This window comes from Tursiops truncatus, chromosome 1 (assembly GCF_011762595.2).
Source record: "Tursiops truncatus isolate mTurTru1 chromosome 1, mTurTru1.mat.Y, whole genome shotgun sequence".
NCBI lineage: Eukaryota > Metazoa > Chordata > Mammalia > Artiodactyla > Delphinidae > Tursiops > Tursiops truncatus.
In genome coordinates, this window is record NC_047034.1 from 151864600 (window position 1) to 151891390 (window position 26791).

At 44.7% G+C, this 26791-nt stretch overlaps 2 protein-coding genes across 4 annotated transcripts; both read right to left on the reverse strand.

Moving 5' to 3' along the window:
- Positions 1-157: 157 nt before the first annotated feature.
- Positions 158-15464, reverse strand: PPIE (peptidylprolyl isomerase E). 3 transcript variants are annotated; one of them, XM_033837519.2, is made up of 10 exons: positions 15405-15464; positions 14261-14359; positions 12487-12530; positions 11775-11801; positions 10221-10302; positions 9593-9693; positions 7228-7351; positions 1901-2086; positions 718-860; positions 158-507 (listed from the first exon to the last, which is right to left on the reverse strand). In XM_033837519.2, the coding sequence occupies exons 1-10, from the start codon at positions 15433-15435 to the stop codon at positions 439-441; spliced, it is 906 nt and encodes a 301-aa protein (XP_033693410.1). In that variant the 5' UTR covers positions 15436-15464; the 3' UTR covers positions 158-438. The 3 variants fall into 3 exon arrangements, with proteins under 3 accessions (XP_033693410.1, XP_073647674.1, XP_073647679.1); XM_073791573.1 differs by lacking the exon at positions 15405-15464 and adding an exon at positions 14950-15007; XM_073791578.1 differs by lacking the exons at positions 158-507; positions 718-860; positions 15405-15464 and adding exons at positions 867-1426; positions 14950-15303.
- Positions 15465-19478: 4014 nt separating this feature from the next.
- On the reverse strand, positions 19479-20196 carry LOC141276166 (polyadenylate-binding protein 4). The gene is made up of 3 exons (XM_073790383.1): positions 20092-20196; positions 19848-19978; positions 19479-19584 (listed from the first exon to the last, which is right to left on the reverse strand). The coding sequence occupies exons 1-3, from the start codon at positions 20132-20134 to the stop codon at positions 19495-19497; spliced, it is 264 nt and encodes an 87-aa protein (XP_073646484.1). The 5' UTR covers positions 20135-20196; the 3' UTR covers positions 19479-19494.
- Positions 20197-26791: the final 6595 nt, after the last annotated feature.

Sequence of the window (26791 nt, forward strand, 5' to 3'; positions counted from 1 at the left end):
AGATACAGCACCCGACATCTCAGGGAATTGCCCGAGGGAAGAAAGAAAAGCCGTGGGGAAGACGCTATTTCCTATTCCTTCACCAACCTGTCTCAGGGGGCAGTTTAGCTTTAGATGCAACCTCTGACAACTCCCAGGAACTAGCTGGAGGCAGCAGTACAAAAAATAGAATTTATTTTACCAGAAGAAAACGTCTAGGATCCACACAGGTGGGCCCAGGAGAGGCCCTGGCCTGGAAAGGGCACGCACAGCCGTCCACGGTGGGGAGGGCAGCACCCTAGCCCACGGCCCCACTTGGGAAAGAGCCAGAGGCGGCCCAGGCCGTGCCTGCAGAGGAGCTGCCCCACGCTGACCCCAAGGAAGGGCCAGGACACAAAGCCCTGCTTGCTGCAAACGGGACACCTTGCCTGCCGGTTCCCCGGGCTGACAGCTGCCCTCTCACACGTACTCCCCACAGTCGGAGATGATGACCTTCTGCTTGGGTTTCCCGTCCTTGCTGCCCTGGGCCTTTGCAGGCAAAACAGAAGAGGAGGAATCAGGGGAGGGAGGGAGGGTGGAGAGGAAAGGGCAGCTCAGGATACCTGCCCCACCCCGCCCCCTGCCCCCTGCCCCCACCCCCTCCAGCAGCAGCAGCCGTGGCCTCTCTCTCCAGGCCCCGGAGCCCCCGCTCCTGCCCTCCCACATGGCTGTGCACCAGGGGCCCGGGCGGCTGCCCACCTCAATCTGCCGCAAGACATCCAGGCCTTCCGTGATCTCCCCAAATACCACGTGCTTGCCATCCAGCCAATCCGTCTTGTCACATGTCAGGAAGAACTGGGAACCGTTGGTGTTTGGGCCAGAGTTGGCCATGGAGAGCAGGCCTGGGGGAGAGAACGACCACATCGACCCCCTCCACCCTGCTCCCGGCCCTCAGGACGTCTGGTAGTAGAGGGAGGAGCGTAAATGCTGCTGGGAGGGGAATGGAATGAGGACCAGGAACTGACTATTGGCAAGATGGAGGCTGCTAGCATCTTTGAGAAGAGTGGTTTCAGTGGACAGGTGGCACTAGAAGTCTGTCTAGAGGGTGACAGAGAGAATGGAAGGCAGGGAGTCTACATAACCTCTTCAAGAAGTTTTGCTTACAATAGGGACCAGAGGCATGGGTGATAGCTGAGGGGTACATGAGTCAAAGATTTTTTTGAAAGATTGACGCTGCGCACTTTTGCTCTGATGGACTGATCTAGCAGAGCAGGGGAAATGCATTACACAAGGCTGCAGGGGCACATCCACAGAAGCCAGGTTCCGAAGTAGGGGAGAGGAGTAGGGGTCCAGGCCACGAGCAGAGGGAAGACAGCCCAACCCCTGTACTTGGAGGGAAGTCAGAGCGGGCATGTGTGGACAGACGCAGGAGGCCAAGCATCAGCTGAGGCAGACGGTGACGTGGAGGCTTCAGGATGAAGGAAGGGATGGAATTGTTATCTCTGACCAGGACTGAGTGTTAACTAGGGAGCTGTATCTAGTACAGCTGCCGAGGGCCTCCTGCAGAGCTTCGGCCATAAATTTCAGTACAGTTCTGTGTTTTTTCTAGTTGCTGGGGGACCAAGCACTGAAATTTTTTACTGGATGAGCCTGACAGAGCGAGGCGGGTAGTGGGGCTGAGGGAAGACAAGGGCTTACACTGGCCGACCACAGAATGTAAGCTAGGCCAACAGGGAGTGCGGATGTGGTGGGGGGACGGGCAGTACATGAATGGAAACAAGCTCACTCTGCTTAGCCAGGCCCAACGCCTCTCCTCTGTTCACTGGGTGGGTCCCCTCCAGACCCCCAACCTGTCAGCCAGAACCACAGCCCATCACTCCCCCCACACAGTCATCCTGCCCCAGCCCAGCCCACCGATCACCAGCCACTGATCGGGTCCCACCTGTTCCCGTGTGTTTGAGAATGAAGTTTTCATCGTCAAACTTCTTCCCGTAGATGGACTTGCCCCCAGTGCCATTGTGGTTGGTGAAATCGCCGCCCTGGCACATGAACTGGGGGATGATGCGGTGGAAGCTGCTGCCCTTGAAGCCAAAGCCCTTCTCATGGGTGCACAGGCAGCGGAAATTCTCTAGCGCCGAGAAAGGAAAAGGTACCCGGGTTAAAAAACAAGCCAATGAAACCTCTAACTAGGCTCTGAAAAACTGTTGTATTTGTTTAATGTTCATATTTTCATTTCAAAATATGACATGCTCATTATAAACCTTTGAGATACTGACATCTTGAAGGACTAGGGGGGATTCTAGTTAAAGAAGGAGTGAACACATGCATTCTAGCTCTGTTCCACACTAAACTGGCAGTAAAGCAATTTTTTAAAAGAAAAACCAAACAGGATCTGAGAAAAAAAACACAGGGGCAACTCTTTGTGACTCTGGATTTGGCAATGGTTTCTTAATTGTGATACTGAAAGTGTAGGTAACAAAAGAAAAAATAGGCAGATTAGACTTCATCAAAATGAAAACTTCTGTGCATCAAAGGACACTCTCAATAAAGTAAAAAGGCAACTCAGGGAAAGGGAGAAAATATTTGCAAATCATTATCTCTTAAGCATTTAACATCCAGAATATATAATGAACTCCTACAACTCAACAACAAAAAGACAAACAACCCAGTAAATAAATAGGCAAAAGACTTGAATAGACATTCCTCCAAAGAAGATACACAAACGGCTCCTTCCCCTAAGCACAGGAAAAGATGCTCCACATCATTAGTCATTAAGGAAATGCAAATCAAAATCACAATGAGATCCTCCTTCACATCTAGTAGGATGGCTATAATAAACAGGAAACAAGTTTTGGTGAGGATGTGGAGAAATGAGAACCCTAATACGTTGCTGGTGGGAATGTAAAATGGTGCAGCCACTGTAGAAAACAGTTTGGCAGTTCCTCAAAAAGTCAAACTAGAATTACCATATGACACAGCATTTCCACTCTTAGGTAGGCACCCAAAACAATTGAAAACAGGGATTTAAACACATATTTGGGGACTTCCCTGGTGGCGCAGTGGTTAAGAATCCACCTGCCAATGCAGGGCACACGGGTTCGAGTCTTGGTCCGGGAAGATCCCACATGCCGCGGAACAACTAAACCCGTGCGCCACAACTACTGAGCCTGTGCTCTAGAGTCCACGAGCCACAACTACTGAGCCCGCGTGCCACAACTACTGAGCCTACATGCCACAACTACTGAAGCCCACAGCCTAGAGCCCATGCTCTGCAACAAGAGAAGCTACTGCAATGAGAAGCCCACGCACCGCAATGAAGAGCAGCCCCCACTCGCTGCAACTAGAAAAAGCCCACGCACAGCAACGAAGACCCAACGCAGCCAAAATAAATAAATAAATAAATTTATATTTTTAAAAACACACACACATATTTGTACATAAACGTTCACAGCAGCATTATTCACAATAACCAGAAAGTGGAAACAACACTCAAGTGTCCATCAACACATGAATGGATAAACAAAATGTGGACTATCCAGACAATGGAATATTATTCAGTCATAAAAATGAACAAAACATGGATACACAGATGACCCTTGAAAACACGATGCTAAGTGAAATAAGCCAGACACAAAAGGACAACTACTGTATGATTCCATTTATATGAAATGTCTAGAATAGCAAATTCTGAGAGACAGAAAATAGAATAAATGTTCCAGGGCGGAGGGGAGAGGAGAATGGGGAGTTGCTGTTTAATGGGTACTGACTGAGTTTCTCTTTGGAGTGGTGAAAAAGTTTTGAAAATAGATAGTGGTGATAGTTGTACAACATTGTGAATGCAATTAATGCCAGTAAATTGTACACTTAAAAAATGGATAAAATGACCAAAAAAAAAAAAAAAATAGGAGCAAGAGAAAAGACAACAGCAACAAAAATCTTTGAAACGTAGAAGACAAACAGATGAGCCATAACTGATATAGCAGACCTAACAAACCTGAAGCTTAAGCTGGTAAAGCCGAGAGCAATTCGATTTATGCTGCAGAAATGCCAAAAGCTCAGAGCCAAGAATGAAGATGGCTCTAAAAACAGTAAGTGTGGTTGAAAGCCTGTTTAAAAAAGTAGCTAGCCCCCAGATCCTCTCCCTTCCCTGGCCCTGGCTGCCGGCTGGAGGTCTACCCTCTGGTATGTCAGCGCAGAGGGTCTATGCTCTGGGATGCACTACACATAGCCGAGGGTTGAGGTACCATAATGACAAACGGAGATCAAGTGAAGTTTATATACTGTTCCCACCCCCCCAACCATGATGGCAAAGAGCTGTAAACAGGACCACTAGCAAGAGACTAGAGTCTTCTCTGTGGACTCTGCTTTGTCCAAGAGACTACAACTCAGGAATACTGACCATCCAGGGTCCAAGAGAGAGAGAGAACCACCTTGCAGTGCAGGTCTCAGTCAGCAAGCCTTACCAATATCCAGGGAGTTTCCAAGCAGATTTTTAGGGCCCTAGTCTTAAAGGCATCTAATGTGAAAAGCAAAGATCAAAACAAGCAAACAGACCAATAACAAACAAAGCAAAACAAAATTTAAAAACTCAGACAAAAGTAACCTGAAACATAAGCTGCATAGGAAAAAGAAGCTTTAGTAATCTCCCAAGATGAAATGGCAGTACATGCATGAAATAAGCACAGGATGCTATGAAAAAGGACATTTAGGAAGGTTCCAGAATGAGAGAAGAGAGATATCAGAAGGGACAAATGCAAAGAAATAATCCAAGGAAATTTTCCCAAAGCAAAAGATAGGACTGTCCTGATTGATCAGCGTGGTATGCGGAATAATGGCTCCCCAAAGATATCTATGTCCCAATCCCTGGAACATGAGACTATGTTATGCTGTACACAGCAAAAGTTACTTTGCAGATGTGATTAAGATTATGGATGTTGAGATGGGGAGAGTAGCCTAGATTATCCAGGTGGGCCTAATACAATCACAACCTTTCCCATCTATAGTCAGAAAGAGAGTTAGAAGTGGATGGAAGAGGAGGCAGGAGAGAATAGAAACATGAGAGGGACTGGATCTACCACTGTTGGCTGCGATGATAGCAGAAGGGGACCACAAGCCTCTAGAAGCTGGGAACAGCCCTCAGCTGGCAGCCCACACAGAAATGGGTACCTCAGTCTACAGATACAGGAAATTGAATTCTGCCAACAACCTCACTGTCTCTGGAAACAGATCCATCCACCCCTAGAGCTTCCGGTAAGGAACGCAGCAACCCAGCCATCATCTTCATTTTAGCCTGCTGAGACCTGTGTTGGCCTTCTGGCCTTCCTAACAGTTAAGATAATAAATTTATGTTCTTGTAAGCTGCTAAGTCTGTGATAATTTGTTACAGCAGGAAGAGAAAACCAACATAATAGGGCCCACTGAATATCCAGCATGACGAATGGAAGGAGATCTACTCCAAAGGCACACTGTTTCAGAACACAGGACAAAGAGACACTCCAGGCCTCCAGACCAGTGTTATCTAACAGCTATTAAGCATTTGGATAGTGTAACTGAGGAAGTGAATTTTAATTTTATTTAACTTGAATTAATTTAAACTTAAATAGTCACATGTGGCTAGTGGCTACCATACTGAACAGCTGAGCTCTAGGCAGAAAATTTTAAAAAGGTTTTGTATAAAGGACCAAGAATCAGAATATTAGACTTCTCTACAATTTTACAACCAAACCATCAAGTGGGAAAGTAGATATTTTCACACATCAGTCTCAAAAAACTTACTCTCCAAGCTCTTTTCTCCAGAAGCTACAGAAGTATGTCTTCTACCGAAACAAGAGAATAGACCAAAAAAGACAACAGAGGTTCCAATATAAGCGAAAATAGGAGATCCCATGACAATAGCTATGCAGTGGTGTCTGGAAAGCAACTGGTCCAGGCCAGAGGAGGTCAGAAGGCTCCAAGGAGGAACAGTGAAATTGACAGAATATCTGATGTATTTGAACATGATGAGAGATTTATAGAAGCAGGAGAATTTCGGAGAGACTCAGGAATATATGCACAGAAGACTAAGCAAATGTGAAAACAAGACAATTATGAATTCCAGGGAAAACAAAGTGCTATGTATGAAAGGAAGTTATCACAGTATGATGCTTACATAGTTAGAATAACCTATGACCTAAACAAAATTATGGTAACAATGTAAGGAGGATGAAGGATCAGGGAAGGTGATTTAGAAAGCTAATTCCTTATCTTCTGAAGTGGGAAGCCAATAGATGTCTAAAATGAAAAAAACCCAGAAAGTAGCAACATAAATCTGTTATCTACCAACATGGAGGTAAAAACCAAAAGAATCAGCTAAGAGGGGAAATTGCCTGCCTCTGAGAAGCAGCAAAGTGGAGGATGGGGCAGGATGGGAGGACAACATGGGGGCACTGCTGTTTTTCAAAACAAGCTTTGTGGAATTAACATTCTAAACTCTATGTCTATATAATAAAATTTAGATTAAAAGAAGAATAAATAGAAGTCAATATTTAGCAAATGAAAAATACTCAAAAAACTGTTAGTTAACAGTAGTTACTTCTGGAGAGTAGGACTAGATGTGGAGAAGAAAGAAAGACTTAGGTTTTCAATTCATTGCCTTCAATATTGTTGGAATATACTTATGTGTGTATACTTTTTTTTTAAAACCATGAATACACATTTACTTGTATTAAATAAAAAACTATTATTAAAAAGTAGTAAACCAGGGACTTCCCTGGTGGCGCAGTGGTTAAGAATCCACCTGCCAACGCAGGGGACATGGTTTCGAGCCCTGGTCTGGGAAGATCTCACATGCTGTGCAGCAACTAAGCCCGTGAACCACAACTACCGAGCCCACGTGCCACAACTACTGAAGCCCGCGTGCCTAGAGCCCGTGCTCCGCAACAAGAGAAGCCACCGCAATGAGAAGCCCAGGCACCGCAACGAAGAGTAGCCCCCGCTTGCCGCAACTAGAGAAAGCCCGTGTGCAGCAATGAAGACCCAATGCAGCCAAAAATAAATAAATTAATAAATTAAATAAATTTATATTAAAAAAAGTAGTAAACCAGCACTTCTAAAGCTTCAAAAATGCCTGCTCTGACTCATCTGTTAATAGATCCCAGGATCTGAGATGCCGCAAATCAACTCAGGTCAGAAACAACGTCAAGGACACAAGAACTAAGGCACTGAGAACCTTGGAAAGGCTCACTGCTCAGCTCCCAGCTTCCCGGCCATCCTGACCGGAGTCCTGCTCACCTGCTGTCATGGGAACGATGTCTGAACGTAGGAGCATCTGGATGCGGCCTGCTGGCTTGTTCCCAATCTTGATGTCCATGTACACCTGAGGGTTTGACCGGGCCTTTTTTACAGCGGGCTCTCCCTAGACGCAGGAGAAATGGCCAGGTTAGACAGAACAGCCTGACTCCCCGACTAGGAGAGCGAGTGTTCTTCTGAAGACACCCCAGAACCCACTGCAGCAAGCGGGCTGAGCAAGGCACCGACAGGAAAGGCCTTGGGCCCTGATGGGGCTGCAGAAGGCGGAGGCCATGGCCACGGCCCCCAGCCGGACACCCAGTGACAGGAGACCTCAGCACCGTCTACCCGGAGCCCCACCCCTCAGGCATTTTATCTCATCTCACTCCCTCAGACACGTCAGCTCGCTTCGCCTTCACTCTCCCCTGCAGTCACAGAACATTGCTTTTCTGGCTCAAAACACACAACTCTCAACAACTTCAACTTCCAGTTCAAGTCCACCCACCTTAGTCAGTTAAACAGACCCACTTCTGCAACACCACCCCCTTCCTCTATGCTTAGCCCTGCATATCCACAGGCTGGCTGCAGTGGAAGCAAGGAGGGCCTAAGTGCTCAGAATGGAGGTGGTTGGGACCTTGCTTTATACTCCAAGTAGACAAGGCTGGACAGAGGAGATATTTATTACAGCTGTCACATTTGCTCCAAAGAGAAAACTCAAGTGTTCTTGTTTGTGCTTCAGTTTAACAAACTCGCTGAGGCATCACGCTGGGCACTGAGGACACTGTGACTATTATTTGCTGTTAACAACAGCAGTAGCATAGTTGTAACAGCAAATACTCACATAGTACTTGCCATGTACAGGGTACTATTCTGAACGTTTTAGGTAATCAGCTCATTTAATCTTTACAACCACCTGTGAGATCAGTGCTACCATCATTCCCATTTCATAGATGGGGAAACTGAGGTACAATGAAGTTCAGTAACTTGCCCAAGGTCACAGAGGTGCTAAATGGTGAGGCTGGAATTCACACCTAAGCCCCCCCACCCCCCAACCAAGTCCATGTTCTTAATCACATTACCCCACCTCACATTCCACATTTTTATTAACAAGGCCTTTATTAATACGAGGACCCTATCCTCACAGAATTTACTGACTAGAAAGGGAAAGGCAATAAGCACTTGCGTAGTCTTTACAAAAGCAAAGACATACAGGGAAATACAAAGACTGGTTTTACCAAGAGTGTAAAGTGGGGACTACAAGGTGAGAGGTGGGCAGGGTCAAGGCTGGGAGAGTTCCCCCGCGACTTTATCTCACGGGACAGGTGATGGGCAGCCACTGAAAAGTTCTCAGCAGGAGAGTCAGATGATCCATGGTATGCTTTAAAAAGATCATTCTAGCTGCCTTTATAAAAGACGGGAGGAGAGCAAGACTGCAGCCAGAAGGCTAGTTAGGAAGCTATTGCAATTATCCAAATGAGACGAGAAGTTACATTGGGACGATGGAGTAATCAGGGGAGGATGGATTCAAGGAAGATTTAAGAGAAAAACTTGGCAGAGTATGATGTTCTGGCTCTATTTTAAAGAGGGGTCCAGAGTGACCTAGGGTTACTCCACTGACTGAGGGCCATTTATGTGCTCTGCTTTGCATCTGGATTTCTGGCTTGGGTCAATGTGGATGGATGGTGGCAAGGTGGTGAGTTTGAGAACACAGGAAGAACGGGATTAGAGAAGGGAGGGCGAGACTTGCAGCAGAAACGTCTGAAGCTCAGGTCTAGAAACAGAGGCCAGGAAAGTCAACAGCACAGGAGAGGCTGTGCAAAATCAGAGTGACTGCCACTGTTCTGGCAGAGAGGGGAGAGGGCTGCTGTGAGTCAAGAAATTCAGAAGAACAACGTTTAGAAGAAGGGGAGAGGCAGCCTGAGAGGCAATGGTTAGAGAGGCACGCCGAGAATCAGGAGGAAGTGCCAAGGCGGGTTGTCTGGAAGGGAGAACCTCAAACCTGTGCCCAGGCTGCCGGGAAGGTACCCCCACCCAGCCCTGCCTCCCCTGCGTCAGGACAGGAAGCTCCAGTGGCGGGGGGGACTGATGAGGAGGGCTGCAGTGGTGCGCTCACCACCCCTCCCCACCTCAGGCTTCCTCCTCGTCGGCGGCAATCACAGAACAGAACCCGGGCAGAGCTGAGAAGCTCCACACGCAGAGCACAAGGACAAGAGGCCTAAAGCTTCCCTTTAGTTCACTCATTAGCACCTCCACCAAAACACTAAAAGCTCATTTTTCATTCTCTCTGCTTTTGTATATATGTTTGCAAATTTCCATAAAAACCTAAGAAACGAAGTCTCCTGTGGGAAGTGCCAGCCTTCAGTCTCACCTCCTGGGCTTCCACTTTGGGAGGCTCTGACCCTTCTTCCTCTTTATTTTCCTCAAGAGTCTTCCCAGAAAACTTCTTCAACCAGTCGTCATCAGACCAAACTGAAAGGAAAGAGGCAGGCAAATGAGAACAAATTCAAGCTATCAGCCAGCTGCTAAGTAGCTGCTCTGGTCAGCAAAGCAGAACATGCTCTATGGCCCTCTCGGCCAGAGGACTCCACTTTGGGAACTCCCACGGTAAGGAAAGTTCCCACCTTTCAGGGACTGCCAGCCCTGAAGCCCGGCTCTTAGCAGGACTAAGTGAAAAAGCTATGCCCCAGGGAAAGATGCAGCCTTTGCCAGTCCCAGCCCTTGACGGAACCCGCCAGGAGTGTTCAGAAAATGGGGACACGTAAGAGATCAGGCTGCGTTTCTCTCATAAAGCAAACAATTACCCTGGCTTGGCTGAGAAGCTCAAACTCTTTTTATTTCCCCACAAAGGTGGCGCATGTCCTTCGCCAATGTAAACCATGCTCTACTCCTGTCCACCAGAGTAGCATTCAGCTCCCACTTCCAAGAAAATCGGGACAGAAAGGCAACCAAGGCCAAACTGGAGGATGTGATGGGGAATCTGTATTGCTCCCACTCACCTGGTCTGGAAGAGCCTTCCTTAATCCTCATGGGTTTTGCCAAATTGACACGAATTGTCCGTCCAAAGAGCTCAGACTCATTCTGAAAAGATTGAAAATCCAGCTGCTTAAACTCTGTTAGGTTAAAACAAAGTCAGACAGCTTTCCATTTCCTTCTGAAAAATCTGAGACAAGCTCATGACTTGTTCTCCCTCAACCCCTGAGCCCCTAGCACCCAAGCTATGCACCTACTGCAAAGCAGTCTGTAGGTTGCAGGGAATTTCCTCCCTGGAGCCATCACATACCTCCTTTCTTTCTTTTCTTTCTTTTTTTTTTTTTTAAAGTTGAAGCATAGTTGATTTACAATGTTTCAGGTGTACAGCAAAGTGATTCAGTTATACTTTACATATATATATGTGTGTGTATATATACACATATATATACACACACACACACATATATATATACATGTATATATATTCTTTTTCAGACTTCTTTTCCATTGTAGGTTATTATAAGATATTGAATATGGTTCCTTGTGGTATATAGTAGGTCCTTGTTGTACATCTATTTTATATATAGTAGCATGTATCTGACCTTTCTTTCAATACCACCAACGACCTGTGCTTCCAAAGGTGACTCTGGGTTCAGAGCACTCTGAAATTACAAGGATAAATGCAGTTTCCAAGTACCCGAGTTCACCTTCAAAAGTCAAGATCAGCTTTAAGTGGTGAGAAATGATCTCTCTCTCTCTCTCTGAGAGCTGAGGAATATGTTTGGTGAATGGGAAACAGAGAACAGGAATAAAGGAAAACCTTATTATCCTAAGATAACTGGTACCAGGAAAGGTCACTTAATGTGAATTCACTTAAGGCAATGAAGAAAATTTCATGGTAAAAAGTGAAGGGAAAAAAGATTGATTGGGAATTTACTGTGATGAAACTAAAAATAATGAAAATAAATTTCTTATAGTTAAAATTCAGGTTTAATTCGATTTATGTGCTAATTTATAGGACAAAGATGTAATGGATGCTGATTAATCTGTAGTATTTTTCCAACAAAATACTATCAAAATATCAGTATGATATTTTTGCATTTCTTATCTGATGTGAAAATCATAAGCATCTTGAAGAGGGAATACATACTCAAGAGCTACATCATTTTCCCCAAGGAGCTCTCCAGGCTATTCCAATCACTTGCATCAGTAGCATAACCTATCTTTATTCTTGTCGAATTTCTCTTCTCAATTGTTAACTGGTCTAACACTTCATGAAATCCTGCCTCTTTTGTAAAATATGCAATTTCATTGTGCAATCAATTTGCATTGTGTTTGCAATTTCCTATCCTAGACTCGGGCAGCCAGTGAGAGGCTGGTCAACAAGGATGGTCAGCATTTACATTATTATCAAATTGATCAAAAGCGATCAATTCACAGTGAATATTTTCATATGATGATAATCTGTACTTCCCCATGCAACCTTGTAACTTTGGAGGTTCAGCAAACTCATGTATGAATAAGTGCCCTCTGTACAACCAAAAAGCAACTTCTGTAAGAAGGAGGATTCCTAGCCATACCATGTTGTCGATAGCTGCTGCAGCATCCTGCCAAGGAAAGACAAGGGACAAGTTTAGGCTTGCAATATATGTGGAACCTAGAAAATGGTACAGATGAACCGGTTTGCAGGGCAGAAATTGAGACACAGAAGTAGAGAAAAAATGTATGGACACCAAGGGGGGAAAGCGGCGGGGTGGTGGTGGTGGGATGAATTGGGAGATTGGGATAGACATGTATACACTGATGTGTATAAAATGGATGACTAATAAGAACCTGCTGTATAGAAAATAATAATAATAATAATAATTTATTAAAAAAAAAGTTTAGGCTTGCAGTCAAATGCTTCTTGTGGTGTCTAAACATACTCAGTAGCCAAAAAAAAACCCAACCTCACAGGAAAAGGTCTATTTATACTCCTTGCCCAGGTTGTATGTGTCTAACAAAGTGCACTTCCTGGGTGACTTCAGCTATTGGCTATTTAGTGGAAGACAAAGAAATAATCACCAGTGCCACAAGAGCTCTGCAGAGCAAGAGGCGTAGGACCTGTCTGCGATGTTAACCACAGCCTACAGTTTGATTAAGTGAGGGAAACTTTCCTTCAAATAGCACTTCTTATCTCTCTGGAAGCATCAGCACCCCAAAACCCAACCAAATGGAGAACAGCTCCCTTTGTAATCAGTAACAATAATAACACAAGCCAAAGACTTAACATAGGTAACAGAATTTTCTCACCTCTGCCAACTCAAATTCAACAAAAGCAAATCCTCGGTGCTTTTCTGAAAAAAGGCAAACAAAGCCAAGCAATTATCATGTGGGGCAATGGGAGGAAGCAGGCGGTCACAAGGAAGGTGAAGTCACTTGCATGCCTTATCCATTCATTCGAAATTCTACACAATCACTCTTTAGGAAGAAGGAATCTTATTCTTTGATTCTTTCTAGTTTAAATAACATTTCAAGCAATATTAAACTGTTCTGTAGTGAACATAGCTGAATAATCAACTACAGTTTTAATCTCTAAAAGCAGCATTCAATTCTTTTACCAAAGCCAAATTAAAACCTTAACCTTTGCATGCAGGAGCTAGAAAAATGAAGTCATTTAACCTATCAATTATTCATTCCAACCATACATTTTGAACATCAACTGTGCATAAAGCATGAATCCTAAAACCTGGGTAAGGACACTGTCTTTACCCTCAGCAAAACACTAATCTAAGTAGAAAGGCCAAGTGCACAACAGCACTAGTTTAATTAACCAATTAACCTTAGAGAGTCAATATAACCTTATCATTTTTATAACATATAAAGATCCCAGGGAGGTTAAAATTATATGCAAGGTTGATGACAGAGCTGAAACACACAACTCGACTCGGGACTCAGTAGAGCATAGGTTGCTAAAACCTCAAAACACATCTTAGGACTTAATGAAGCTCACGTTCTTTTGTCTTGGCCCAGAAAGAATTCAGTGAGAAGCAAAGTGACAGGCAAGAAGTGATTTATTAGTATAAGACGCTTGTGAGAGATACAAGGGGGCAGGAAAGGAGAGTGCCCCACAGAGAACTCAGTGGGCTACATACAGTTTTATAATTAAAGGAAAAGTGGGGAGGGGCAGAAAACCACCTTCTTCCTCATTCTTCAAGTCTTCCATAATTAACTCCTCCTACAGGTTGGGCAAGGGAGTTTTTGACCCTATCTGGTCCAACCTGGACTGTCATGGCGCTATGGAAATGAGCAAAAAGGCGGTAATATACACTAAAATATGGTAAATCACCTCAAGTTTCAGCATAATGTCACCTTTCCCCTATGTTTTTTGTTTTTAGTGTGTGCAGAGAAGCATGTCCTAGGGATCATTAACTTACTGACCTCAACCAGCAGGATGTAGGCATCACTGACTTGATGTATAGTTTTGTTGTTAAGCAGGCCTGCTTTCTTGAGTGATCCTTAACTTACAGGAGTCTGCCAAAGTTCCCTCTCTATCTATGATCCCCTAGTGGGATTTCTAAACTAGCTGTGTACTCTATCCCTATCAGAGCTGGGCCTAAAACTCCAATCTTAAAAATGACAACAAAGGTTAAAATAGAAAACTGAACTACAAATGTGATACTAATTGATGGAAAGGTTACCCCCAGGTACACAGAGGCTAAGGCCCCACTGTTGAAGCTGGGCTTTCCTGCTACCCTGTTTAATAGCACAGCCGCCAAGAAAGGAGCAGGTGCGCTAGAGCGCCTGGCAGGTAGTTCAAAACAACAGATCTCCACGTAGCTCAAAATCTATCTTCCTACTGGCTAACTGAAAAGTTTGTCTTTGCTCAAATGCAACAGATGGGACTCTCTGCAAAGCGTGTTACAGCTCACAATCACAAGCCTCGGAACAGTCCTTCTGCACCAAGACCACTGTCATGCTGCCCAATGCATATTTAGAATGCACTGTGATATGACTTAAAAAATTTTTTTTAAGTTCCTTTCCTTGCAGGAGGATTCTGAGCAGGCGAGACACTAAAAAGACTTACCTGTTTCATAATCCAGAGGAATCTGGATATCTGTGATGTCTCCAAAAGGGATAAAAGCAGCATGAAGAACTTTGTCATCCACCTCCTCTGCAAGTCCACCTGCAAAGAAGCCAAGGGCCTTCTGAGACACTGTCCTCTATTCTCTCAAGACTCCGCCCATCTTGAGAAGTCCCCGCTGTAAAGTTAGCATGCTACCACCAAGGGGAGGGGTCTTTCCATCCAGTCCTTTGGGTTCATAAACATCCCTCTCATATGCTCCCTCACACCTACTTATGATGCACACCCCTCTCTTCACCCTTCTTTCAGACCCTCATCTAGCCCCAGGATTACTGCAATAGCTTCATAACTGACCTTCCTCTCCTCCACAAAGCCAACTAGAAAGATCCCGGGAATGTGCAGATTTTAACCCATCACTTCCCTGGTTAAACTACTTCAAAGGTTTCCCACTGTCCTAAGGATAAAGTATAAACTTAGCAGTATACGCAAGGCTCTTCATAAGCCCCTGCCCACCTCTTCAGCCTCTTTCCCTTTGATTCCCCGCAAAATGATACACTTGCCTCCAAGTGTCAGGCTATTTCACACCTTTGGGATTTTGCTCCCTTTCAGTAAACACACTTGCTTCTACTTCGGCTACCTGGCTAACTCCGGCTCATCTGCGGCGTCACCGCATCCTCAAAGGTTGCTCTCACCTCTCCAGATGGAGGGGTCACTTCTCCCCGCACCCAGGCCCATATCACCAGTGTCCGTCCCCACCAAAGCGCTCATCAAACTGTGCTACTGAGGTTATTCCCATTTTTAGCCGGCTAGTCTGGGAACACTTGCTTAGGGCAACAGCGGGGGCTGAGCCCTCACTGCTGTGAACATAAAGTGAATGGGCGCGAGGATTCAGAGGTCCCTAATATTCCTCCACCACTGCCCCAGGCCCAGGAGGTGAAGAGATTCTTGTCAGAGCTTGGCGGACTTGGAAGAGCTGAAAAGATCGTTACGTCTCAGGCTCACACGCTGAGGCCAAGCAAAACTGCCAAAGATACGGCCTAGACAGCTGCTCGCCGCCCTCCGCGCCCGGAGACCTGTCCAGCTCCACACCACGACCCACTAGCTGCCCGGTTCGCCCAGACTCCACCCAGAGCCCGCGCCTGCTCACCCACGTACAGCACTCGCTTGGTAGTAGCCATCTTGCTCCCGCACTCTTCCGCCGGAAGCCTACGCTCAGCCCGCCCCCTTTTCCAAGGCCCCGCCCCCGGGTACCGCTCTCGCAGACCCCGCCCACTCCCGCTTAGGCCCAGCCCGCCTCCGGCTCCCTTTGAGCGGCGGGCGCTGTACAGGTGTATCTCGGTGGGTGAACGGCGCTGCCCGCGTTCCGTGGTGCTGAAAACAATCCTGTGAGGAGTCAGCCGGTGTCTGCAAGTAATAAACTACCAACAAACTACGGTCCGCGGGCCATCCTGCCCGTCTGTTTTTGGACAACCCGGGAGCTACAAATGATTTTTACTTTTTTTTTTTTTTTTTTTTTTTTGCGGTACGCGGGCCTCTCACTGCTGTGGCCTCTCCCGCTGTGGAGCACAGGCTCCGGATGCGCAGGCTCAGCGGCCATGGCTCACGGGCCCAGCCGCTCCACGGCATGTGGGATCTTCCCGGACTGGGACACGAACCTGTATCCCCTGCATTGGCAGGCGGACTCTCAACCACTGCACCACCAGGGAAGCCCCGATTTTTACATTTTTAAAGAGCTGGGAAAAAAAAGATAAGAAAAAGAAACGAAACAAGAATAATATTTCGTGACATGTGAAAATTATATGTAATTCAATTTTCATTAAAAAAATTCCAAAAAAATTTTATTGTAATCCAGTCTTGCTCATTCCTTTTAGTATTGATCTGTGGGTGCTTTCAGGATGCAAGTGCAAACCCAGGGCCTACAGAGCTTGAAATATTTACCATCTGGCTCTTTGGGAAAAGCGTTTGCTGACTCTTGGAATAAATCAGCTAATACATAAATCATTGATTGACTTAAGTGGTACAAAGTAATGGGGCCACTTCTTTTAGATACAGCAGTTGGTTAAGACCTCCCTGAGGCCACATTTAAGCTGAAACCTGGAGGAAGAGGAGCCAGAGAGAGGATGGAGCAGGGAAAAGGGTTTCAGGGAGAGGAGACAACTTCTGCGGATTAAATGAACTGAAAGGCTAGGTGTGGGAGCTGGGGAGGGGAAGGGCATGAAACATCAGGCAGGAAAGGTGGGCAGGGGCTGCTTGATGCAGGGCCCTGTGAACCACGTGGAGGATGTGGGGGCTTTGAGAAGCTACTGAAGGTTGTGACAGGGAGTTACATTCTCACATTTATGTTTGAAAACAATGCTCTGGGGCACTTCCCTTGTGGTCCAGTGTTTAAGCATTCAACTTCCAATGCAGGGGACACAGCTTCGAACAAAGAGCCTGCGCCGCAACACAGAGCCTGTGTGCCACAACGAAAGATCCTGCAAACCACAACTAAGACCCGACGCAGCCAAATAAATAAATAATAAATAAAAAAATAAAACCGTGCTCTGACTACTATGCCCAGAATGATTTCGATGGAAACCTGGAGACCAGGAAGTTAATGCAGTCGAGACTAAGGAAGAGTTGATGGTGACTCTCTCCCTCCAGTCTGCCCTCTGACTTGTTCCCAGGATGATCTTTCATCAAAACAAACCTCAACTCTCTAGAGTTCCCTTCTTTTTTTTTTGTTTTTGTTTTTTTGCGGTACGCGGGCATCTCACTGTTGCGAGCATCTCCTGTTGCAGAGCACAGGCTCCAGATGTGCAGGCTCAGCGGCCATGGCTCACGGGCCCAGCCGCTCCGTGGCATGTGGGATCTTCCCGGACCGGGGCACGAACCTCTGTCTCCTGCATCAGCAGGCGGACTCTCAACCACTGCACCACCAGGGAAGCCCTAGAGTTCCCTTCTTAATCAGTGCTACTGATGACAAGGCTCCTAGAGCCCTTCACAAGGGGCCATGGCCACGTCAAGTCAAGCCCTACCAACACACAAGCCCTGGCCCTTACCATGTGCTTGATTCTCTTGACTCTGCCTCTGCCCATTTGGTTCTCTCCTTTCTCCATCTGGAGGCATCCACCTGTCCTTGTTGGAGGTCCTACTTACCCCTCAGAGAGGTGCCATGGCCTCCAAGTCCAACAGTTGACTGAAACACACCCTGTGACTGTAGTCACGTGTGTGTCTGTCTCCGTCTTTGACAACAAGGCCTGTGTCTGCTGTGTTCCCAGAGCTAAGCAGTGGATGCAAACACAGCCAACCTCAGCATCTTTAGGCCAAACCAGAGGGGTACTGCTCATAGAAATGAGGCTGTGAGATCTGATTACCAGATCCCCTTGTGAAACTGTCTCTACTCCAGACCAACAGGTCACTCTTGAGAGGAACCTGACCAGGTGTCCTTTATGTGGATATGGTATGATATATATATATATATTTGGTCTTTGTCCCCAGTACCTAGCACTGAGCCCCTAAAACCCCTGAAATTTCCTGAATGACAGGAGGGCCTTTTTGTTCTTGTTAATAAATTTATTTATTTATTTATTTTTGGCTGTGTTGGGTCTTCATTGCTGCTCACGGACTTTCTCTAGTTGTGGTGAGCGGGGACTACTCTTTGTTGCGGTGCGCGGTCTTCTCATTGCAGTGGCTTCCCTTGTTGTGGAGCACGGATCTAGGCACGCGGGCTTCAATAGTTGTGGCACACAGGTTCAGTAGTTGTGGCTCGCGGGCTCTGGAGCACAGGCTCAGTAGCTGTGTCACACGGGTTTAGTTGCTCCGCAGCATGTGGGATCTTCCCGGACCAGGGCTCGAACCCGTGTCCCCTGCCTTGGCAGACGGATTCTCAACCACTGCACCACGAGGGAAGCCCTAAGAGGGCCTTTTAAAATTCATAATGAACCCTTTTGACCATACCTGAGTTTACCCTAAGGTGGTGACGCATAGTGGGGTCCTGTATTAGTTAGGGATCTTCAGAGAAATAGAACCAATAGGAGAAATATATATACATCATATAGATACATATGGAGAGATTTATTATGAGAACCAGGGGAGCCAATTGTATAAATCCCAGTTCAAGGGCAGGAAGAGATGAATTGAGATGTCCCAGCTCAGTCATTTAGGCAGATGAAAGGGCTAATTCTCCTCTCCCCCACCTTTGGTTCTGTTCAGGCCCTCCATGGACTGGATGAGGCCCACCCACCTTACAGAGGGCAATAGCATTACTGGGTCCACTTATTCAACTGTTAATCTCATCTAGAAACACCCTCCCAGACACACTCAGAAACAATGTTTAGCCAATATCTGGGCACCTTATGACATAGTCTAGTAGGTATATAAAATTATCTATCACAGGCCCCTAGATAGCTTCCAGATGGGGGCTGGTCAGCAGAGGAACAAACCACATGATTAGAGGGTTGGAACTTTTCAGCTCCAACCCCTGACCTTCAGGGAGGGGAAAAGGGATGGAAATTGTGTTCAATCACCAATGGCCAATGATTTAATCAATCATGCCTAGATAGTGAAACCACATGTAAAAATTCTAAATGCGGTTTGTTTGGGGAGCTTCTGGGCTGGTGAACACATGGCTGTGCTGGGAGGGTGGTGTGCCTGGAGAGGGCAAAGAAGCTCCACATCTCCTTCCTCTGACACCTGGCCCTATTCTTCTCTTCCATTTGACTCTTCCTGAGTTGCGTCCTTTATAATAATCTATAATCATAAGTATACCTCTTTCCTGAGTTCTGTGAGTTATTCTTGCAAATTTTCAAACCTGGGGGGCATGCGGTTCATGGGAACCCAAATTTGTAGTTGGCTGAGCATAAGGGTGGGTAGCATAGGGACCCCATTTGTGGCTGGTGTCTGAAGTAGAGGCAATCTTGTGGGACTGAGCCCTTAACCTGTGGGGTCCGTGGTATCAGAACTGAATTGAAATGGTGGGTCCCCGCTGCTGTCAGAGAATTGCAGAATTGATTGGTGTCAGAAGAAAACCACAGTGGAAACTGTTGTTTGCCCTTTATAATTCACAGCTTATTCCCTCCTTTCTCTAACTTCAGATGACAGATAAGGCACAAAGGTAACAGGATAAGTGGGCAGGATAAGCAGTAACAGAAGCAGGGCTCTCTCCGTTCCCTCCTCCTTCTGCCTTTTTAGGATGATGATTGTAAATCAAAACCATCGCAGGAAATGAAATAGCCAAACACACGGTTTGTCCTTGTCTAAGAGGTAGCAGCAGCAACAGCGCCCACCTTCTGGGCAGCTTCTTTCTTGGCATGATGAGCCTGTAGGACCGCCACAGCTTCATCCACCTGTGAGAAGCTCCAGGTGGTCAGTGACACCTGAGGAGAGCCCCTCCACCCCTCCCTGGCACCCAGGCCCAGCGGTGGCCTCTCCTGGTGCTGACCACTTTCCCAGATACCCACGTGCCAGCAGCCCTCAGGTCACAGGCGAGGCACGAGGAGGTCACAGGCGCAGCAGACCCTTCTCTCTGCCACCCCTGGGTGCCCAAGGCCACCCCGTGTCCTCCTGAGCCGAGTGAGCGGAAGCCGCGGGGGTCTGGGAACCTGCTCACCTTGGAGCGGAGAGACTCGGGGGACTCCAGCATGTACAGCAGCTCCGAGTTGTCAATCTCCAGCAGCATCCCTGTGACCTTCCCAGTCAGGTTTGAGTGCATCGTCTGGATGAGCGGGAACAAACGTTCACCTGTGGGAAGGTATTCTGTGAAAAACCCAGTGGCATCCCAGTAGAGAAGGGAGCTGGTGTCTAGGTCAGTAGCAGCTCTGGCCCCCTCTTCTGCAAGCACGTGGGTCACTCACCCAGCATCTGTTTCTGTTCCTGCGGGGGTGCTGCGGCCAGCATGGAGGCGGTCAGCGGCTCCTGCCCCTGCACGTGGACCGCAGGCTGGGGTGCCTGGGAACCAGGAGAGGCGGCGGGCTAGCACCAGGGAAAGGACACTTGACAGTGGTCGAGGTTAGGACAGTCCAACCATTCAACACCTGAATGCTACCACTCAGCACGCCAGGAGAGGAGGACGAGAGGTCCCTGTGCAAATTCAGTCCACTGAGAGGGGAGTGGTGGGAATATAAAACCTATATAGATTCCTGTGTACCTATTCAGGTATGTAATACAATGCAGTACAGTCAGAAAGGGGAGGTGAAATGAACCCATAGAGAACACACCTGCTCTTTGTCAGGCCTAGTGCTAGGCAGGTATTTCCTCAGATATTTAGTCCTCATAAACTTTTTCAGGTAGAGATTATCACCCAATTTTACCCATGATGCCCAATGAGGTCAAGTCATTTCCTCACATTAGCAAAATAAAAACTGAGTATTGAATTTGTTTATTGAACATACAAAGTTATAGTAACTATCTTTAGCAGTACAGCTTTTTTCTAAAGACCCCCTTATTTCCTTTGGAGGGACTCCCAGAAGGGACTGGGCCCAAGGGCATGCATTTCAGACCAGTTATAATTATTATATACCATACGCCCTCTCTCATAAAATGCTCTATAGAAACATGAGATGTTTCTAGACATCAATGTCTAGATGCTTCTGTGGGGTCAGTGATGATCTGGGGCATAGAAGCAGGACCTTGCAGGCTATAGAAAGGATTCATGCATTGCAATGTTTGAGCCCAATTAAAAGAATTCTAATAGTAATTGCTTCACTTGTGACGAAGAATAAATCCAAAGGAAAGGTGTAAAACAAAGAAAGGATTCGTATCTTTTCAACAGGGCATTACATTTTGGAACTCCCATATTTAGAGAGCGTTAGGTAGGTGGAGTGAATGAGACAGTGGGCCACATCCGTTTCTCTCCTGCATTTCTGAAGGGAGTAGTTAGACACTGTGCTCACATTTAGCACAAGTTGTATTTAATTTTTTTTTGTATCTACTTTTTAAAATCCCCTTTCTCCTACTACAGAAAGAGCATTTTGAGAGCAGAGTCTATGTCAGTTTGTTTACCGCTGTGACGCCATCCCACTCACAATTCCTTGGCATTTAGTGGAGTTTTAATATCTGATGAATGAAGCATGGGATGTGGGCTGCTGACACTGGGTGCATTTCCGTGGAGCAAAAGCCCAAGGAGGAGCACGGGCATGAGTGGTGGCTCAGGTGCAGTGGGAACCCCTAAGGAAAAGAAAAAGCCAACTTAGATCCCACCAGTCTTGGCAACCACGCTCTCCAGGAGTCTTTCTTTGAGTCAGTGTTTATACCATGGAGACCGTTTGAAGGACTAGAAGTTAAAACATTCTCTCTGCTAGCCATGGACTCTTTTCTTCACTGACAGCAGGAGGGACAGATGTCCAGGTATGCCAGAAGCTAGAGCTTGTGGCCACTTTTCCTTCCTTTCAATATCATCTCATAACACTGGATTCAATGCTCATAGCAGCACTATTTACAATAGCCAAGACATGGAAATAACCTAAATGTCCATCAACAGATGTATGGATAAAGAAGATGCAGTATATAGATATATACAAATATATATACAATGGAATACTACTCAGCTATAAAAAAAAGAATTAAATAATGCCATCTGCAGCAACGTGGATGGGCCTGGAGATTATCATACTAAGTGAGGTAAGTCAGATAGAGAAAGACAAACACCATATGATATCACTTGTATGTAGAACCTAAAATACGATACAAATGATCTTATTTATGAAAAAGAAACAGACTCACAGATATAGAAAACAAACTTATGGGCTTCCCTGGTGGCACAGTGTTTGAGAGTCCGCCTGCCGATGCAGGGGACACGGGTTTGTGCCCCGGTCCTGGAAGATCCCACATGCCGCAGAGTGGCTAGGCCTGTGAGCCATGACCTCTGAGCCTGTGCGTCTGGAGCCTGTGCTCCGCAATGGGAGAGGCCACAACAGTGAGAGGCCTGCGTACCGCAAAAAAAAAAAGGAAACAAACTTATGGTTACCAAAGGGGAAAGTGGGGGGGATAAATTAGGAGTTTGGGATTAGCAGTTACAGACTACTACATATAAAATAAACGACAAGGTCCTACTGTATAGCACAGGGAATATTATACTGTACATTCAGTATCTGGTAATAACCTATAATGGAAAATAATAAAAAAATATATATATATGAATCACTTTGCTATATACCAGAAACTAATACAACATTGTAAATCAACTATATTTCAATAAAAAATAAACAATTGATAATGTCCAAAAAAAATTGTCCCTTGGATTTGGCAATAGTTTCTTAGATAAGACACCAAAAGTATAAGAAACAGAAGAAAAACAGGTAAATTAGACTTCATCAAAATTAAAAATTATTGTGCATCAAAGGACAATATCAGGAGAGTGAAATGATAACCCACAGAATGGGAGAATACGCTTGCAAATGATATAGGTGATGAGTCTCCTGTCCAGAAAGTGAAAAGCACTCTTAAAACCCAACAACAAAAAGGCAAAAAACCCTATTAACAAATGGGCAAAGGATTTTTCTCCAAAGAAGAGATACAAATGATCAAAAGTTCATGACAAGATCAATGTCATTATATCACTTACATGTGGAACCTAAAAAAGCTGAACTTGTAGAAACAGAACGTAGATTGGTGGTTTTCAGGGGATGAGGCGGTGGAGGAAATGGGGAGATATTGTTCAAAGGGTATAAACTTCCAGTTATAAGGTGAATACGTTCTGAGGATTCATTATTAATAATACTGTATTATATACTTGAAGATTACTAAGAGAGTAGATTTTTAAAAAGATTTATTATTTATTTATTTATTTAATTTATTTTTGGCTGTGTCGGGTCTTAGTTGCAGCATCTTCATTGAGACATGTGGGATCTCTCATTGCGGAACCGGGCTCTTTGTTGTGGCGCACGGGCTTCTCTCTAGCTGTGTCGTGCCGGTTTTCTCTCTCTAGTTGAGGCGCGCGAGCTCAGTAGTTGTGCTGCGCGGGCTGAGTTGTCCCGCAGCATGTGGGATCTTAGTTCCCTGACCAGGGATCGAACCAGCGTCCCCTGGATTGTAAGGCAGATTCTTTACCACTGGACCGCCAGGGAAGTCCCAAAAGTAGATCTTAAATGTTTTCACAACAGAAAAGAAATGGTAATTATGTGACATGATGGAGGTATTAGTTAACCATGGTGGTAATAATTTTGCAATATATAAGTGCACTAAATCAAGACGTTGTAGACCTAGGACTTACACAATGTTATAGGTCAGTTATATTTCAATAAAGCTAAAAAAAATCAATGTCATTATGTCATCAGTCATTAGGGAAATACAAATCAAAACCACAATGAGTTACCACTTCATACCCACTAGGATGGCTATGATTGAAAAAAGAAGTGAAAACAAGTGTCAGCAAATATGTGGAGAAACTGGAAGCCTCATACATTCTTGGTGGAATGTAAAATGGCGCAGCCACTCTGGAAACAGTTTTGTGCTTCTTCAAAAAGTTAAACATAAAGTTACCATATGACCCAGCAATTCAGAAAGAAAAAAGAGAGAGAGAGGGAAAGAAAAAATATTTGAAGAAATAATGGCCAAAAAATATCCTAATTTTAAGGAAAAACATTCATTTACAGATCCAAAGAACTCCAAGTAGGATAAACATAAAGAAATCCACATTTGGACACATTATCATCAAACTGTTGAAAGCCTAAAACACAGAAAATTTTGAAAGCAGCAAGAGAAAAACAGCACCTCAGAACTCACAAGTAGAGTTCTCGGCCAAAATAAAAAGTAAAAAAGGGGAATTACCTGGTGGACCAGTGGTTAGGACTTGGTGCTTTCACTGCTGAGGACCTGGGTTCAATCCCTGATCAGGGAATTAAGACCCCGCAAACAGTGCAGCCAAAAAATAAAAAAAGAACTCTTAAGTACAGTTCTGACAAGCCTTTTCTCAACAGAAACAACAGAGGCCAGAAGGCATTTGAATAACATAATCAAGATGCTGAAAGAAACAAAAAAACCTGTTCACAAAAGTTTCTATGTCCAAAAAAATTATCCTTCACAAATGGATTATTTTTTTAGTTTAAGTAAATTGAATTTAAAAAAATAAATGAAGATGAAATAAAAACTTTCCCAGATAAACAGAGACTGAGAGAATTCATTGCTAGCAGACCTGACTTACATGAAATATAAATAAAGTCCTTCACAGTGAAAGGAAATAACACCAGTGGTAACTTGACTCTACAGAAGGAAATGGAGAGCACCAGAAAAGTGACGTATGTGGGTAAATATAAAGAACCAGGGACTTCCCTGCTAGCACATTGGTTAAGAATCTGCCTGCCAATGCAGGGGACACGGATTCAAGCCCTGGTCCAGGAAGATCCCACATGCCACAGAGCAATTAAGCCCGTCTGCCACAACTACTGAGCCTGCGCTCTAGAGCCCGCGAGCCCAACTACTGAGCCCACATGCCACAACTACTGAAGCCCGCGTACCTAGAGCCCGTGCTCCACAACAAGAGAAGCCACTGCAGTGAGAAACCCATGCTTACCGCAACTAAAGAAAGCCCGCACGCAGCAACGAAGACCCAATGCAGCCAAAAATAAATAAATAAACAAATTTATTTTTTAAAAAAGAACCGTACAGGGACTTCCCTGGTGGCGCGGTGATTAAGAATCTGCCTGCCAATGCAGAGGACGCAGGTTCCATCCCTGGTCTGGGAAGTTCCCACATGCTGCAGAGCAACTAAGACCATTTGCCACAACTACTGAGCCCTCATGTCACAACTACTGAAGCGCGCGCACCTAGAGCCCGTGGTCTGCAAAAAGAGAAGCCACCACAATGAGAAGCACGTGCACCGCAACGAAGAGTAGCCCCCCTCGCCGCAACTAGAGAAAGCCCACGTGCAGCGACGAAGACCCAATGCAGCCAAAAATAAATTAATTTAAAAAAAACTGTACAAATATATATTCTCTTTTCTCCTGTTAATTTCTTTAAAAGATATAAGATTTTATGAATCACTAATTATAACACTGTATGTTGGGTTTATAACATATATAGATGTAATACATGTAACAATAATAACACAAAGGAGGGGGTATGAAGTGAAGCTATATTGGAGCAAAGTTGCTATATTTAACCGTTTTTAAGCTAATATTAACCTAAAGAAGATTATAGTAAGTCAGGATGAATACTGCAGTCCCCAGAGCAACCACTCTACTTACAAATATAGTTTGAGTGAGTAAAATGGCTGAAGTTCTTGAGTGAATTTGGATGACTCAATAAAATACCATTTTTAAAAAATCAACAAATAAATTTAAATGGTACTCTAAAAAATATTTTATCACGAAAGTAGGCAGTCAAAGAGGGAAGAGAAACAAAAGAAAACAGGATAAATATAGAGAATAAATAGCAAAATGACAGGCATAAAGCCAGCCATATGAATAATTACACTAAAAGTGAATAGACTAAACAATTCAATCAAAAAGTAGAGATTGTCAGATTGGATTTTTTTTTAAAAAAGCAAAATTCAATTATATGCTATCTATTAGAGACACAAATCAGATTCAAAGACACAGGCAGGTAGAAAGTAAAGGGATGGAAAGAGACCATGCAAATTGTAACTCTAACAGAGCTGAAGTGGCTGTGTTAATATCAGAAATGTTACTGGCAATGAGAGGAATATTTATAATGATAAAAGAGTCAAGACATCAGGGAGATGTAACGACTATAAATCTATACATACCTAACAAAGAAGTCCCAAAATACATGAAGCAAAAACTGATAGAATTGAAAAGAGAAATAAAAATTATAGTTTTGGCATTTCAATACCTCACTCTCAATGATTGATAAAGGATATATATCCTGAATATATAATGTACTCCTACAACTCAATAATAAGAAAATATATTATCCAATTTAAAAATAGGCAAAAATTTGAGTAGACATTTAACCAAAGAAGATACGAAGGTACAAAGAGCTAACAAGCACATGAAAAGATGCCCAAGATCATTAATCATTTGGAATACACAAATTAAAACAAAAATAAGATACCACTACACAGTCACTAGAATGGCCATAAAAAAAGATAATAACAAATGTTGGTGAGGGTATGAAGAAATTGGAGTCCTCATACATTTCTGATGGGAATGTAAAATGGTACAACCACTTTGAAGAGTTTGGCAACTACTAAAATTTAAACTCTATTTATGACCCAGCAATTCCCCTCCTAGGTATCTATCCAAGAGAAGTAAAAACATATGTCTACACAAAGATTTGTACATGAAGTGTTCATGGGACCATTGTTCATAAATAACTAAAAAGTGGAATCGATTGAATATCAACTGGAGAATGGATAAACAAACGATAGTATAGCCATACAATGGAATGCTATTCAGCTATATAAAAGGATAAAGCTTACATGCTACAACATAGGTGAGCTTCAAAAACACAATGTAAACACATCACAAAAGGCTACATATTGTATGAATTCATTTTTATAACATGTCCATAAAAAGCAAATTTATAGTCACTGAAAGTAGATCAGCTGTTTGCCTGGGCCTGGGGGTGGAAGAAGGGACTGACTGCAAATGGGTA